Genomic DNA, 16,062 nt, shown 5'->3' on the forward strand with positions numbered 1-16,062 from the left:
CCAAAGTGTATGTCTTCCTGTTGACTGTACAAAAGCAAGCAGCTTTCTCAGGTCTTTCTTAACCAATTGATTTAAAATAGCAATCCCTGTTAACAGCTTTTCACTTTAATAGCCTTATTTTTTCTTTACAGCGTTAGCACAGGGATTATAATGTCCATTTCAGAGATGAGGAACATGAGATGAGGCTCAGGGCAGTTAGGGACTGGGTAATGAGTTCATGACCAGTGAATTATGATGTTGGAGCAAAGTCCCAGGTTTGCTAGTCTCTATCATAGTACACTAACTTTACCTTTACTGTCTTTTAATCTAGTTTGCTTAGCAAGTAAAAAAATAATTTCAAACAGAGAATGTCCAACATCCCTTATCTAATAAATTTTGTGTATTTTATTACTAACCCTTACTAGAGTTTCTTTGCTCAAGAAGTGCCAAGTGATAACTTTGAAAGGTTACCATAGTTTCCTATGTGATTTACCCTGCTGAAGCATCTCTAAGAGGCATCGTTCTGGTCTACCCACCACCCACTGCACAAACCTCCACACTGCCCCCGGCTCACATTACCTTCTTAATGCTCCTTTTAGTCCTGAGGCCCCAGCCTCTTCGCTCTGTTTTGATGATTTCTGCATCAGGGTAGAGCCTCTTTGTAAAGCACTGGTTCTGGCATCGATCTCCAGCTGGGCATACCTGTGGGTGACACTCATACTGCAACATTCTGTTCAGGCACTCAGATTCTAAGCCACAAGGGTTCTCATCAGCAGGCTTGCAGTTGCAACGGGGAATCTCTGATAGGTCTGCAACATGGATCTGGACTTTTCCTATAACCTTGTTAGCCTAGGAAACAAACCCAGAAGTAAGAGGAATTAGCACCAGGACATTAGAAATGCCGGTATTATTCTTATTCGTGGCCATACTTCTGCCTTTTGTTGTGAAAGGGTCTTAGTTTTCATTTCCTCATCAACAAACTAGGAAAAATAACTATCTTTTTAGTTGACAAAAATATCAAAACCTGTTGTAAATTCTCATTTATCTTGTGTTTTTCCTCCTTAATGAAAATTTCATAACTGAAAACAACTGTGGGCTCTCTGGAAGAAAGGGATTAAATATCTATATTCATATTTAGTGTAGGATAATCCTGTTGACAAGAATAAAATTTCACATTGGTGATACTATTATTTCTAAGAAATGTATTTTGGTCATTTTAATCTTTAGTCCAGGATTCCTGGCTTCCTTAATTCTATAATGTCCTGAGTGATAAAGAGTAATGGGACCATCCTTTGTTAAGTGACTTTTGGATTACACCTGGGGTGGTGGGGTTGGGGTAGGAGCTGGGGAGCTGTTTGAAGGGAACCAACCCGATTTCAGGGCTGTAACTTTATGCATTCCTCTGATTTCCAGGGAAGGGACTCAATCACCACCTGCCAGTGATTTAATTGATTAGGCCTATGTTTTGAAAACTCAGAAGGGTTCAGAGAGTTTCTGGGTTGATGAACACATGGAATGCTGGGAAGCTGTTGTGCCCAGAGCACAGCACAAGGGAAAATCCAAACTTCTACTGGCTACTGGCAGCTGGAGTGGGTAGAAGAGGGGGAATCTTGTAAGATGAGAGATGTTATCTGATACTACCTCCAGGGATATAATGTCAGAATTGAGTAGAATTCTCAGACATCCTGCTGATGTCTAAGAATTTCCTGGAGGAACACACCCCTCCCTACCTTGCCCCCCCCACCCCCACTGGATTGGATGCAGAACCCCAAAATAACATTAAACAGTTTGCTCTTTGACTTGACCAGGTTTCTTAAAAACATCATCATAGGGGGCCCTCCCTGGTGGTGCAGCACTAAGAAGCTAATGAGTTCAATCCCTGCCCCGGAGGTGATCCACATGCAGGCAGACCTCTTCTGACCGGCTGCCCACTGCTCCCCTCAGCAGTGTACTTCATCAGTAGGCCTGTTCTGCTCCCCACTGTCTCTGGTGAATCCTCTCACCACCCCTGCACCTCTGGCCTATACCCCAGTTCTGTGTACATAAATAAATAAATCTTTAAAAAAAAAAAAAGCCATTATAGGAAAACAGCTATAGCTTCCATCTGATGCTTTTAAAAATTGCTCTCAGTTGTTTTACAGAAGACTAGGTGATAATTAACCAGCGTTTCCACAAATCAAAAAGGAGCTTCTAACTACCACGAGAGTAATGCATTTCATCTTTCCTGTCAAATACTAGTGTTTTCATGGGTAAAAATCTTACTTTGATGTGTTTGTAAGGAGGAGGTTTTCTTGAGTTTTTTTCAATCTCCAATGCTTCTTTACTCTCTCTTTGTGCTTTCAATTCTTGGAAACGCTTTGCAGCTTCCTCCAGTGCTGCCAACAAGACCAAAGAAAGTACATAAATACCAAAAAAAGCCAAAAACAAATAAAACAAAACCTGTTGGAAAATGTTTTCATGCTGCTTTCACAATGCACTGGTCTGGTCTGATATTTTCTTTTTAAAATTATATTCTGGAAACAGCCATTTCTACCAGAATAAGGTAAATAGTTCAAAGTAGGATTTATCTCATTTATAATTGAAACCTACTATGCTCTACCAGCTGCTGCCTCAGAGAAGCGGTCCTATTTCAATGATCAGAGGCTTCCAAATGAACTAAAGAGCAGTTTTTTACTTGGTACTAGACTTACAATTCATTTTTCCTCTTACCTACAAAGTCGAACTTCCTGGCAACTTGTTGTACAAACACTTGTAAGGTTTATCATAGGAAGGTTTTACTCCTCTTCTGTGGCAAAAGAGCTTCACTTGATTAAGAAAACTAATCCCAGAATTATCTCTAAGTCTGTAGAAAGATCACTAAAATACTTTTCATATAATAGCAAAGTATGTATTATTTTTAATTGGCTGAATTCTTGTATAATTTTAATGTGATTGAAAATCTGCATCATAGGACCCTCCCTGGTGGCACAACAGATTAAAATGCAGCAATATGAAGCCAACTGCAGCTGGAGTTGGATGCCCAGACAGGGAGGTGACACACATGTTGCATCAGATGTCTCCTGCTCCTCTCAGCAGTATATTTCAGTACATCTGCCAGTTCTGCTCCCCACCCTATCTCAGGTGAATCCTCTCATCCCTCACATCTGACCTATACCCCAATTCTTACATGCATTAAAAAAAAAAAGAAAAGAAAATCTGCATCATAATCCCTGGTAGAAATTCTCCAATACCAAAACATGCCATGCACATCAGGAAATTTCAAAAAACCAATCCTGGAGACTCAGTTTTGAGCCCACTGTAAATAGCATCCAACTTACCTTTTTTGAAGGTTTTATTAATACTTGTCTGTCCTTCAGCAAAACTTTTGTCTCCTTCGACATAAGGGAATACTCTACCCTGGTGCACCCAATAGTAGTCATGAGAACCAAAGAAGAACACAGGAAAGTCCCCCAAGTCATGCTTAAGGCCTTGGATGTTCAGTGGCACGGACCTGGGATTGCAGATCTCTGCTGGCCACCACCTGAAAAAAAGCAAGAGGATGAAAAAAATCACACTATTCTCTATCTGGCTGCCAGAAAGGGGCCGAGGGGGAAGGTTTTGTACTTTTTAATTTTCATTTAGATTCTTTTTTTTCCCATTCAGATTCTAAGGACACAAAATACCTGTCTGTCATTAATTCTGCCCAAATGGCATATAGCTTAAAAACATGTTGAATGACTTAACAGTGAACATAGATTAGTCAGTCCTAAGCACCTGACCTAGTTTCTTTCTTTAAACAAATATTTGATATTTACAAAATAACATTATAAAAATGTGTCATAAGGCATAATAACAGTGAACCTACAACACAACCTAAGAATTAGAGAATTACTAATACTATTCCAAACCCAATTTCAATCCTAGAAAAAGTCATCCTTTTCTCCAAACTTGATATTCTTAATAGCAAGAACATCTTTCATTGTGCAAAAACTTATTTCTAGTAGTCATGAGACTTTTTTAAGAATAAACTGATGCTATGGAAAAAAATAAAGATCACTGTCATTCAAATTAGTATTTCCTAATTAATCAACCAGGGTCAACACTAGCTCTCATCTTAGATCATAACAAACATGGGATTTGGACATGATAAAAACAATTATTTCATGCAGTGATGGTTGAATTGCTACTAAATGAAAACATCTCTGAGGAACTGTTAATTTTTAGCAAATCAGGAATTGAAGGGTAAGCATCTTCAGTATGTAAAGTCAATAATATGAATAGTAAATATACAAAGACTTAAATTTTTTTCACTTTGTATATTTTACATGTTTAGTAAAACCATTTACTTTATGAAAAGTTATATTTAGAGGATAAATGAAGGAATCACCTTCCTTCATTCATAGTGCAGAACCTGAACACACAAAAGTCACCCTACTATCCATGTAAAAACTAATCTAAAACATGGTTAAGAGAGAATGCTTAAATTATTAATACAAGGGGCACTCCCTGGTGGTGAAATGGGTTAAAGCACAGCACTGTTAAGCCACAGCCACTTCAGCACAAGTTCGAGCCATGGCCAGGGAGGTGACCCACACAGCACAGCAGACCTCTCCTGACCTGCCTGCTACTCCCCCCAGCAGAGTACTTCATTAATCTGCCTGTTCTGCTCCCCACTCTATCTCTGGTGAATCCTCTCACTTGAACCCCAATTCTTATCATGGTAATCATTTCACAAAATTTCAATTCTGTATGTAGAAATAAATAAATCTTTAAACAACTCATTGGTTTCCTGTAAAGTAGTCTAGGAAATGATTATTCTGTCACCTCAAGGCATGTAAAGTATGTACATGATGACTGCATTCACCAGATCAGCTAGGAAGAGGCATATATTCTACCACTAGTTGTTCCAAATTCTAACTCCTCAGGAAGCTTCACACTGAGTTAACTAGTTATTGAAACAGTTTCACGTGGCCCAGTTGGGTCTAACTGGAAGGGAATATTAACAATTAGTTCTTGATAGAAGTCTTTCCAAAACATACAAGAAGAATCTGATCTACCTTTAAAATTTGATTATGAACTAGACCACTGCTTTGGGTTTCTTTCAAATATGTGATTAAATTTTAAATAATAAAACTAAGTCAAAGATATTTTCATATTATTTTTTTAAAAGAAAATATGTATTGGACCTTCCCTGGTGGCACAGCAGGTTAAAGCACAGCACTAAGAAGTTAAAGCCACTTCAGCATGATTCCTGCCCCAGAGGTGACCCAAATGGCGCAGCAGACCTCTCCTGTCCTGCCCGCTGCCCCCCTCAGTGGTGTATTTCGTCCATCTGCCTGTTCTGCTCCCCACTCTGTCTCTGGTGAAGCCTCTCGCCGCCCCTGAGCCTCTGGCCTGTACCCCAGTTCTGTATGCATAAACAAATAAATCTTTAAAAAAAAAAGAAAATATGTATCATATAATATGGTAGCTATAGTTAACAATACTGTATTAGATATTTAAAAGTTGCTGAAAAGTAGATCTTAAAATTTCTCATCACAAGAAAAAAAAATTGCAACAAATATAGTAAAACACCTTAACTAAACTTATCATGGTAATCATTTCACAGTATATACAAATATCAAATCATGGTGAACAACTGCTACTAATATATATACATGTCAATTATGTCTCAATTTTTAAAAAGATTTGTTTTCATTTATTTATGTGCAGAAGAACTGGGGTGCTGGTCAGAGGGACAGGGGTTGAAAGGATTCACCAGAGACAGAATGGGGAGCAGAACAGGCAGATCTACTGAAATACACTGTTGAAGGAAGCAGTGGGTGAGACAGCAAAGGTCTGCTGTACCCTGTGGGTTAGTTCCCTGGCCTGGGGTAGAATTCATAATGCAGTGGCTGTTGATTAGCCTGACAGCGCTGAGATTTTAACCCCTGCTCACCAGGGGGTCCTCAGGCAACCCATTTCACTTTGGGGTTGCCCTGTAACATTACTATATAAACTGCATTAGCCTTTATTGGCTTTAAGGTGTACTACAATATGAATACACTATAATTTATTTGACAAATCCCCCAGTGACTGAGCATTTGGGTTATTTCAAATTTGCACAATTAGAAATAATACTGCAGTGGACATCCCTAGACCTACATTTTTGCCTGCAAGTCCAATTTTTTTACCCTTAAATTCCTTGACATCAAAGGGCACAGGAAGTTATAATTCTGATATATGACATCAGAGTGCCATAAAGGTAGGACTTATTTCTTCATGCTCTCCCCTGTTCATAAAATTATTAACTCTTTTAAATCTTTGCTAATCTGTGAATTGAAAAACAAGCCAAAAAAAAAAAAGCACTCCTGTTTTTAATGTAAATATTTACTATTTGTAAAGCTGAGCATTTTCTTATGTTCATTTTCTATTTGGTATTCTTTTTGCAAACTGGCTCTTTTTCCTCTTTGCTCATTTTTCTAAGTAAGGTATTTAATCTTTTCTTATTGAAAGTAGAAGAGCAAATATTTTCTCCTGGTTTAATATTTGCCTTTTAAAACTTGATCTTTTTTGCCATACAGTATCAGTATGAAACTATTTATGTACTGAAACTGTCAGTTTTATTTCTCATAATTTGGAGGTTACAGTAAGATGTGTAAAAAGCACACACAGGGCCCTCCCTGGTGGCGCAACGAGTTAGGACGCAGCACTGCAAGCTGGCTGCAGCCACTTCAGTGTGAGTTCGATAACCCACCCCGGAGGTGACCAACATTGCAGCAGACCTCTCCTGACCCACCCGCTGCTCCCCCCTCTGTCTCTGGTGAATCCTCTCACCACCCCAGCACCTCTGGCCTGTACCCCAGTTCTGTACGCATAACTAAATAAATCTTTGAAAAAACACACACATGCAAAAAAACAGTGCAGGGGTAGTAGTGGCTTCCAATCCCACTACTGCCCCTAGCTCAACTGAAAATGAAGCTTTTTGAAATTAAAACAAGTAGCCACGCAGAATAATTTAACCCTGAGAACATGACATAGCACTTACTAAAAAAAAGTTACAGCACATTTGAAATTCTATGGAAATACATTTTACTTATGATTCTAATTAAAAACAGAACTCTGTTGTGAACTGTATCTATATTCTTAGTAAAATGATAAGCAGTTTCAAAATATGGAGCATAAAAAATTTCAAATAACTGCTACTTCTTCGATGAAGATATATTAAAAGAAAGCTTCTTAAAGGAAGAAGTTTTATTCAAAATACAGCAATCCCAGATATTTCTTACTTCAGTCCCTTAAGAAATAAAGGCTCCTAATATAATAAAATAATCTCTCTATAAATTCTAAAAGCTCTCCTCTCTTTGCATAGCTTACAGCTTCTATCTAGAACTAAAATGGAAGAGCTATTTTGGCCAGGATATAAATTCTCAATTATATTAGAAATCAGAAATTAATATAAATCCAATTAGGACACAAGAAAATATCCCTTACTATCCACATAAGACCCTTTATTCCAAAATTGAGTAGCCCATAATTAATCAGTATAAAATAACTGTTAGAGAAAAAATTAACCAATCAAAAGACAAAAAAATCTAAAAACATAACCTTCCCAATCCTCCAAAACCCACACTTAAAATGCTTCTTTTATTTAAGGACGGAGCTATCTGCTGTTCTACTCATCTTCTATCCATTTGGCATAAAACTATTAGCGTAGGGCCATCCCTGGTCGTGCAACAGGACAAATCACAGCACTATGATGCTATCTGCAGCCACTGCTGCATGAGTTTGACCCACGACTAGAGAGGTGACCCACATGGTGCGGAAGACCTCTCCTGACCCACCCTCTGCTCCCCTCAGCAGTATATTTCAGTAGATCTGCCTGTTCTGCTCCCCACTCTGTCTCTGGTGAATCGTCTCATCATCCGCACCTCTGGCCTATACCACAGTTCTTGTATGCATAAATAAATAAATCTTTTTTAAAAAAATGATTATGAGCCTTGTGTGAACAATGATTGAATACTTCCTCTTTGCCCTTGGAAAAACTTGCCTGTAATTTCCCAATTTGACCCAAACAATCTGCTTGTAATGTAGTTTCTTGCCAGCTTTACAGTCATTACAATTCCAGCAGCCTTCTGGCATTTCTATGCTCAGGCATTCCGGGTGGAAGGAAGCTGGGCACGATTCACAGCAGAGCAGTCTTCCACCTTGAAACAAATAAATAGTCTTAATAACTGAGAAAAAAGGAAAGAGAAAAAGAAAGAGGACAAAGTTATCTTTGAAGTGCCTTAAATTTGACTCAAATTGGAGGGAAATAACAAAGGGATTGAGTCATATCTATAGTGATGGATTAAAATAGAAAGCAACTGAACAGATTTAACTACTTCAGTCCCTTTTGGGGGCTTTAGCGTCCAAAACGTAAAGTTCTGGAGTAGCACAAAAATATTACGTATTCTTTACCACTCTAAAATCTGGACAGCTAAAACTCAACATGACAAAATTGAGGCATAAAATCTTTAGACCAAGTAGACTTGAGAGCAGATTTTTCAAATAAATATGTAGCTACTTACTTTCTTTGCTCCTTGAAAACAAAGAAAGTAAGTCATGGTCATCTTTGTATTTTAATCCAGTGCTACAGTTAACTAAATCCCTTTATAACAAAATTAGCAAGAATGAAAATATAGCCAATAGATTGATCAGCACTTTTTTCTTTCCATAAAAGAATACAATAAAAGCAAAGGAATTGTATTTTGTATTTTGTCGAGTTGGTCATTACATTATCATTACCTTTTCGGTGAAGATAAAAATCAAATCAGCTATACAGCAGTGGTTTGAAACTTTATCACCAAGGGCTCCCTTTCCACTCATATGGACCTATGTGTTTTTTAATATCTTATCAACTTTATGAACCTATGTTTTCAAGTATTTTATCAGCCAAAAACTCTGCAAACCAAAATCCATGCATTTTAAAAGTAACAATTAGTTTCTCTTATGTTAATCAAAGAAAAATGTAACTGCCAATCAGAGCTTCTGACTTCAAAAACTAGTATTATCACATTTAATCGTTAAAATTATAGCCAAATATAAAAAAATTATACAGACCTAATTTTGTACAAATGTGTGATTCACCTAAATTTTCTGACATGAAAGTTCAAATGTTTTGTTCACACAAGTCTTTTCTGACTTTATATTGAGAACCACTGCTTTATAGCATAAAACTAAGTGATTATCAGTATAGAATGAAGTACCACACACAAGGAGAGCCTTCTAAGATTCCTAGCAAAATCTTCTTTAATTACACAAAATGATCTTTGGATTAAGAACAAAACATGTGCAGCAAACAAAGTTATATTTTTAAATGGGGGATATTAGATATTTCTAACAGGTATTTCAACAAGTAATGGAGAAAGATGTAACCACTGAAGATGAAATAAAGACAGTTACTGCAAAGAACAAATTCATCTTTCCATTGGAAAATCAGATCTATAATCCATGAGTGTTTTGAGTATTAATGTTTCATACACAAAAGGTTGAGTCCTTTATACAGTTTTATCAAATCATATGTTCCAACCTTTTGAGGATTTGCTATCAATTTTTCAGACTTTCTATAGACTTTCAAACATCTAACTGATTAACATTAAAAACAAAAAGAAAATCCATACACAAATCAGTGATGAATTAAATTACTATATTTCCTCTGCTTAAAGGTTTTTACTTCAATCAACAGTAATTTTTTTTTTTGTCTGTAGATTTCAATATGGATTAATTGTTTTAATTCTCCAATCTAGAGATTAGCTGCCTGAGTGCTTTCCTCCTGGGTGGGGAACTTTTCTGTTTTAAGTAAAATGAGATAATTAATTTTTCCATCAGAAAGGAGTGACCAATAAGGATTGCTGTCTTTGCAAACAGCTTTAAGGGACACGGGCCTATTAGAGCTGATGTGGAAAAGTCAGGCTGGCTACTTTAACATTGTTAAAGTTTTTAGTTTTAAGTCTTATTTCAGAGGAAATACAGACCCAGAATCATAAGTGAAAATCATCACGATTTTTTTGACAAAAAATACACAGGGTAATAGAAAAATAAAAATATGAATAGTCCACCTTGGTGCTATGCAAGAAAACTGCTTTAGGATACAAGAGAAGATATGGTTCAGCTAAGCAAATAGAGGGCTCAAAATAATTTCAGTTCATGTCAAGGTCAATACTCAGTACTGAAAACAAAGTAGGCAACAACTAAATTAACTTTATAAAGATGCTAGCAGCAAAATAAGGTATCTCTTAAAATGCCTCAGGTAGTCTAATTTCATTGCATTATGGAGTTAGTCAGCCTTACATACCCCCTTTGTTTTGGAAGTAGTGTATCACCAGCAAGGTGACATACTGACTTCAATGAAAAACAAAAATGCCAATAACTCTCTCTAGCCTACTTCTCGACAGGTGCTAATCAACTTGCTTAGTTATACTTTCTTTTAGTAATGGGTTGCCATTCAGATGTCTGATAGAGAACAACGATAAAGCAAGCAGGCAACACAAAACTGAATAAAAAGCCCATTTCAAATATCCTTAAAATATTAGGTATGAATTAATCTTTCTTTAAAGATTCTGACTCTGTTCCCTAGATCATAAAAGGAATATACAGGAAAAAGCCTTCACCTTCCCAGTTATTTATTTTACACTCTGGCATAACTCCCCAGATAATACATTATTGCTAATCACTTCTCTATTATTTCAAGTAGGTATTATATAGCTAAACACAAGATTTTCTTTATAGATTAAATTAACTGTGATAATATATATATATATGCACACACACACACAAGCACACACGCACGCATGTGCACACACACACACACACACACATATATATATATTATTTTTTCTTTCTTTCTTTTTGGCTTAGTTCTTTATGGATAAATCGCCCATAAGCAACTCTTCAGTTCAGCCAGGCCGCCTTTCACTGTCCACTACTGGAGGATATCTGCCCTAGCTGCCCACAATGTCTCTGGAGAGAAGGGCAGCTAGCTTTTATATATTCGTAATAAAACTGTTTATAAAACAGAACGAATGTAGAATGTGTCTAAAAATCAAATTTTAGGTATCAGTATCTTTGTTTCCTTCTAGTTAATAACCTTGTTATTTCATTACATCTATGCTATCCTAACAAGAAAGGCAGTTCTACATCAGGCAAAAGAGAAAGTGTCCTCATAATACTCTTATATTTAGTAAAAGCCCAGTCTTTTAACTTTAAAAGATATATGAAATGTGTGAAAATTTATTCAAGGAGAATAAAATTTTGTAGTAATGGAATTATTTTAAGCCCTTTTAAATAATTTTGCAGCCATATGAAGACAAAGTCACAACCACCAAGGTAGAATTTACCAAAAATAACAATGGTGCTTGACAGGCATACATTTGCCCCCCTTTATTGAAAGAGAGAAAAATAGGAAATGCAAAAATAAAAGCAAGAGATAAACTATTTTGATTATTACCTTTCTCACATTTCTTTTTGGAAGCTGACGAAGAAGGAATCATAGGTAATTTCATCAACTCTGCACGATTTGATTCATTCAGTAGGTAGTGGGACTTATAGGCATATGAACTGAACATGGGGTCTGAATGGTCCTGAACTATCAGCCCTATACGAAACAAACAGAAAGAGATGAGCTGCAATGAAACTACCCATGATTCCATGAGGAAAAAATAAACCAACACCTATTATGTAGCTGTGCTTTAACTTGAGGGTGGAGGAGAATATGAAGGAAAAGAAAGATCTGACAGAAAAGGCTTTCTATAATTATTAAAGGGAGTTTAAACTACTCAAATCTTATCCCTACACAGGAATCTATACGCCACAGAAGAAAACTCCAAAATAATTTGAAGATGTAAATTACATCTGAGGTCATACTAATACAACCTATGTAAAACAAACGTATACTACTTAATATTTGGAACTGCTCTGATGACAATATAGTGAACTAAATTATACACCTTTTTTTTTTTTAATTAGAAATAAGAATTACTTAGATGAAACAATAGGGACAGACCCCAATCTATTTTCAATGTATCAAGTAGCACTAAAGGCAGGATAGTCTCGCCTCTTCTCTATTCATACCTTTATAATATACTATACTCACATTCTAGCTTACTCAGCTAGATAGTGAAGTTTTTCTCTATTTATGTGATACAACAGTCTAGAAGAGTCATAATTTGTTGAACTCTACTGGTGCGATACAAACCACATAAAAATCTTTCCTGCCAGATATAGAGATTACTATCTTAAGGGCTTATAAAAACAATCTTTTGGTCTACCATTACAATAATTCTACTATTTGGAAGGAAAATACAAGACCTGCTCTAATAACATCTGTGATTCCCACTTGTCTACTCTTCCCTTCATTAAGTTTATAGTGTAGTTATAGGCCACTCCAAAACCTAGGAGAACTGTGAGACCAGGGAAAATTCTCCATACTGGTTTATGATGATCTAGGAGTTCATAATACAAATCATAATAACAGTTTTACAGAGACCACTTTGATAAGGTTTTTTTAAGTTTTATTTTATTTATTTTTTAAAGACTTATGCTTTACTTATACATACAGAACTGGGGGTACAGGCCTGAGGTGCCAGGACAGTGAGAGAATTCACCAGAGACAGAGTGGGAAGCAGAAAAGGCAGACAGATAAAGTACTCTGCTGAGGGGAGCAGCTGGCAAGACAGGACAGGTCTGCTACACCATGTGGATCACCTCCAGGATGCGGGTGGAACTCACACTGAAAAGGCTGCTTACAGTGCTGCATCCTAACCTGTTGCGCCAACAGGAAGGGGTTATTTACTTTTTTCTGTGGATGTTGTTAATGTATATTGAGATAGATTCAAGAAATTTCTCTCACCCAAATGACAGAATGGAACTTGAAATTGCTTATGGTAATAACATAAGACTTAAAGTTATATACTGTTGAATGAATTTCATACATTTAATAGAGAGAAGTATTATATAAAAAAACAAGGGTTTTGAAAGAAGAAAGATCAGGTACAAATGTTGGTCCTTCTTTTTAACAATTTGTATAACCCCAAGTAAATTAATTAACTGACCTTTAGTGTTCTTGTTCATATAAAATAAATGAATTGTGGCAATTCATTCAGATGTCTAGCAGAGTTTGATTTACAGATACAAAACAAATTGCTATTATTATTCAAATGTAAAAGAAAACCCTAATCTACCTTCATTTTAAATTACCATTACTAATGAGGCACAGAATATTATATAACTTTCATTTCATACCACCCTCCAGATGAAAAGAAATGTAACAAATATATATAAAACTGAAATATGACTGAACATTTCCACAGTGGGAAGTGGGGGAAGAGAGGAGTAATGTTCTTCTCAACCTTGAAACATTTTTTTTTTAATTTTATAACAGTTTATTTTTAAATCCTTTTGTACATTTTTTTCCATCTCAATTGTAATGAAACTTTTTTTTAAGATTTATTTATTTATGCATACAAAAAATGGGGTATAGGTCAGAGGTGGTGGTGCTGTGGGGGATTCACCAGAGACAGAGTGGGAAGCAGAACAGGTGAAACAGGAGGTCTGTTGTGCCCCTTCCTGGCTAGGGATGGAACTCATGGCACAATGGCTGGTGAGACCTTGATAGCACTGAGACTTTTAAAACTTCTGAGCCACCAGGAAGGGCGGAAGCCTTGAAACTTTTCTGAAAATATTTCTAGATATATCAGTCCTTAATAATTACCTTAATGACTTAAAATAATTCGGAAAAAAATCCTCTCGGCAAAGACAGAAAAGCAAACAAGCTAACTTTTCTAATACTGAAGCATAAATAATTAAAATACCCTTTTTGTGTGTGTATTTAATACAATTAGAGCTCTTTTAAATTGAAGATCTCTATAAATAAAGATGAATGAACACATATGTACTTTTGAAAAAGTTTGATTTAAATAAGCCTTCTCAAATCTCAGTATTTTATCTATTTAAAATAAATTTCTGTAAAATTCTGTAAAGGAAAACAAAAGTTTCTGTTTACTGCAGTTTTACAGTTAAAATGCTTGAGAATTAAATAATCTTGCTTAAATAGGCATTTAAATACAGTAACTCCTTCAGAATAGCTGCCAAACTGATAACTGCATGTATAGATCCTGCTACTAAAACATGAATGCTTTCCCTCTATTTACATTACTTCAAGTTTTTCATCAAGGTTTGTAAGTTAAATTTAACAAAATGGCTAGTCTAAAAAAGACTAGGGTTCTTGAAAATGGGATGTTTATGGCTTGTCTTAACTTGAAAATACCCATTTTAAAGGCTTTTGAATTATTAAATGAAACAAAGCAAGAGAAAACACTGGTTAATATATACTAGTGGCACTTGATTCAGAATATACTCCAAAGCAAGGCAGCATGATAGTTATAAACTTGGAATTTAAAATGTCGGTTCAATTATGCACAAACCCACACACATACATCCCCAAATACTCATACACACAAAGCAAATAAATGTGCCCAGAAAGGTAGAATAAAATATTTATAAAATGATATACACTTTATCACTGACATGCTTCCATTTAAAAGTCTCTAAAGCTAGCTATTCAAAAGTCAATTCAGTATTTCCATCCTTACATTTTTAGGGATGGGCAGCAATAAGACACTAATGATGATTTTTTAAATTTCTCTTCACTATTTCAATACATTATACCACCTGTTACAATGTTAGTATCAAACATTTCAGACCTATTCCTTCATGTACCAATGAGGCTTCAGAGCTGGTTACAAATGTTAAGTGCTCTAATAAAAAAAAAACAATAACAAGCAAAAACAAACCTACCACAATGCTTCCTTAATTGAAAGCTGTAATAGGACTACAGCTACAAAAAGGACTACCATTTATTTAATCTTCTATTGCCCACTTTTGCAGGTTATTAACTTTTTAAATGAAAGATACAAAAGCAAAACAATTCAAGATTCACCTAAATGCTATTTTTAAAACACTTTACAGTACTTTCACCAAATTAAGAATGTCTCCTAAAGGAAAACCAAAACTGAAATCAAACCCTCTTCATCTTCAGTATATAGTCTAAATATAATCAATAGGTTAGACAAACCATAAAACCCTTTCCGATATTTTATTCTAAATGAAGTGTAGAAAACTGCATTATGGGATATAATTTGGTTTCAAAATTGCATACTAACTACATAAAATTGGTTATAATAAAGCTGAGATAAAATTGGATACTCTGTATTATATTCAACTAAATAAGTTCTATTTTATATTTATCACAAACTCTAGTTCACTGACCACTTCATGGATACAATGCTATTTTTATTTGATCAGTCTTTGGCATATTTAAATATCAACAGCTGGCAAGTAAGGAAGTCTCTATTGCTGGTTCTTAACTAACACTATCCACATATGTTCCCTTGGCTGTATCCCATTAGGTCTTCCTCAATGCCAGACCAAAACATCATAAAATACAACATAAACAACTGAAAAATAAATGTGCTTCCTTTCCAAATGAAATCTCAGCAAGTTGAAAACTATGGACTAAAGGATATGAAATGGAAAAGTTTAATTCGAATAGAAGAACCGTGAGCAGAAGGAAGTAATTTCCTGATGCTTCAATAGGAACATTAAGAACTTATCTATAATTCTAAGTTATTTTTTAAAACACAGATTTCAACTTAATGAATTTAAAAAGTAACATTCTAACAATTTGGATATCTAATGTTATAAAAGGGATTAGTTACTGGAAGCATAAATCTCTCTCAAGGATAATACTTAAAATCTACTTTATGGAGAAATATGTCAATGAATTCAGAAAGAAAGAGAAAGAACTGGCACTCACCTCTTGCACAAACGAAACAAAAGCCTACATTTACAGCAGAGGAAGAATTGCTGCTCCGTTTGGAGTGATTACTACAGATGAGAATGTAGGAGGACACAAATATGCTTCCTGCAGCAATGCAAGCATCTCCAGAGTGATAAGCCACTGGACATCTCAAGCATCTCATCATGCGACCTATTTAAAGACAAGTCAAAAAGGAATCTATGTATCAGGACAGCAGATGTATATTACATGAGATTTTTGAAGCTGGGTTCTTTGAGTTCCCATTTGCT

At 35.6% G+C, this 16,062-nt stretch overlaps 1 protein-coding gene across 1 annotated transcript in view; it reads right to left on the reverse strand.

Annotated features, from left to right (window-relative positions):
* The window catches only part of WHSC1L1 (Wolf-Hirschhorn syndrome candidate 1-like 1), a 99,077-nt gene that overhangs the window by 11,691 nt on the left and 71,324 nt on the right, over positions 1-16,062 (reverse strand). The window contains exons 14-19 of the mRNA XM_004682249.2: positions 15,791-15,964; positions 11,426-11,572; positions 7,988-8,144; positions 3,297-3,499; positions 2,242-2,354; positions 559-828 (exon numbers count right to left, since the gene is read on the reverse strand). Coding sequence (XP_004682306.1) covers positions 559-828; positions 2,242-2,354; positions 3,297-3,499; positions 7,988-8,144; positions 11,426-11,572; positions 15,791-15,964 — 1,064 coding nt within the window. The remainder of the gene's footprint in view (positions 1-558; positions 829-2,241; positions 2,355-3,296; positions 3,500-7,987; positions 8,145-11,425; positions 11,573-15,790; positions 15,965-16,062) is intronic.

Source organism: Condylura cristata, unplaced genomic scaffold (genome assembly GCF_000260355.1).
Source record: "Condylura cristata isolate star-nosed mole 26May11 unplaced genomic scaffold, ConCri1.0 scaffold00014, whole genome shotgun sequence".
Taxonomy (NCBI): Eukaryota; Metazoa; Chordata; class Mammalia; order Eulipotyphla; family Talpidae; genus Condylura; species Condylura cristata.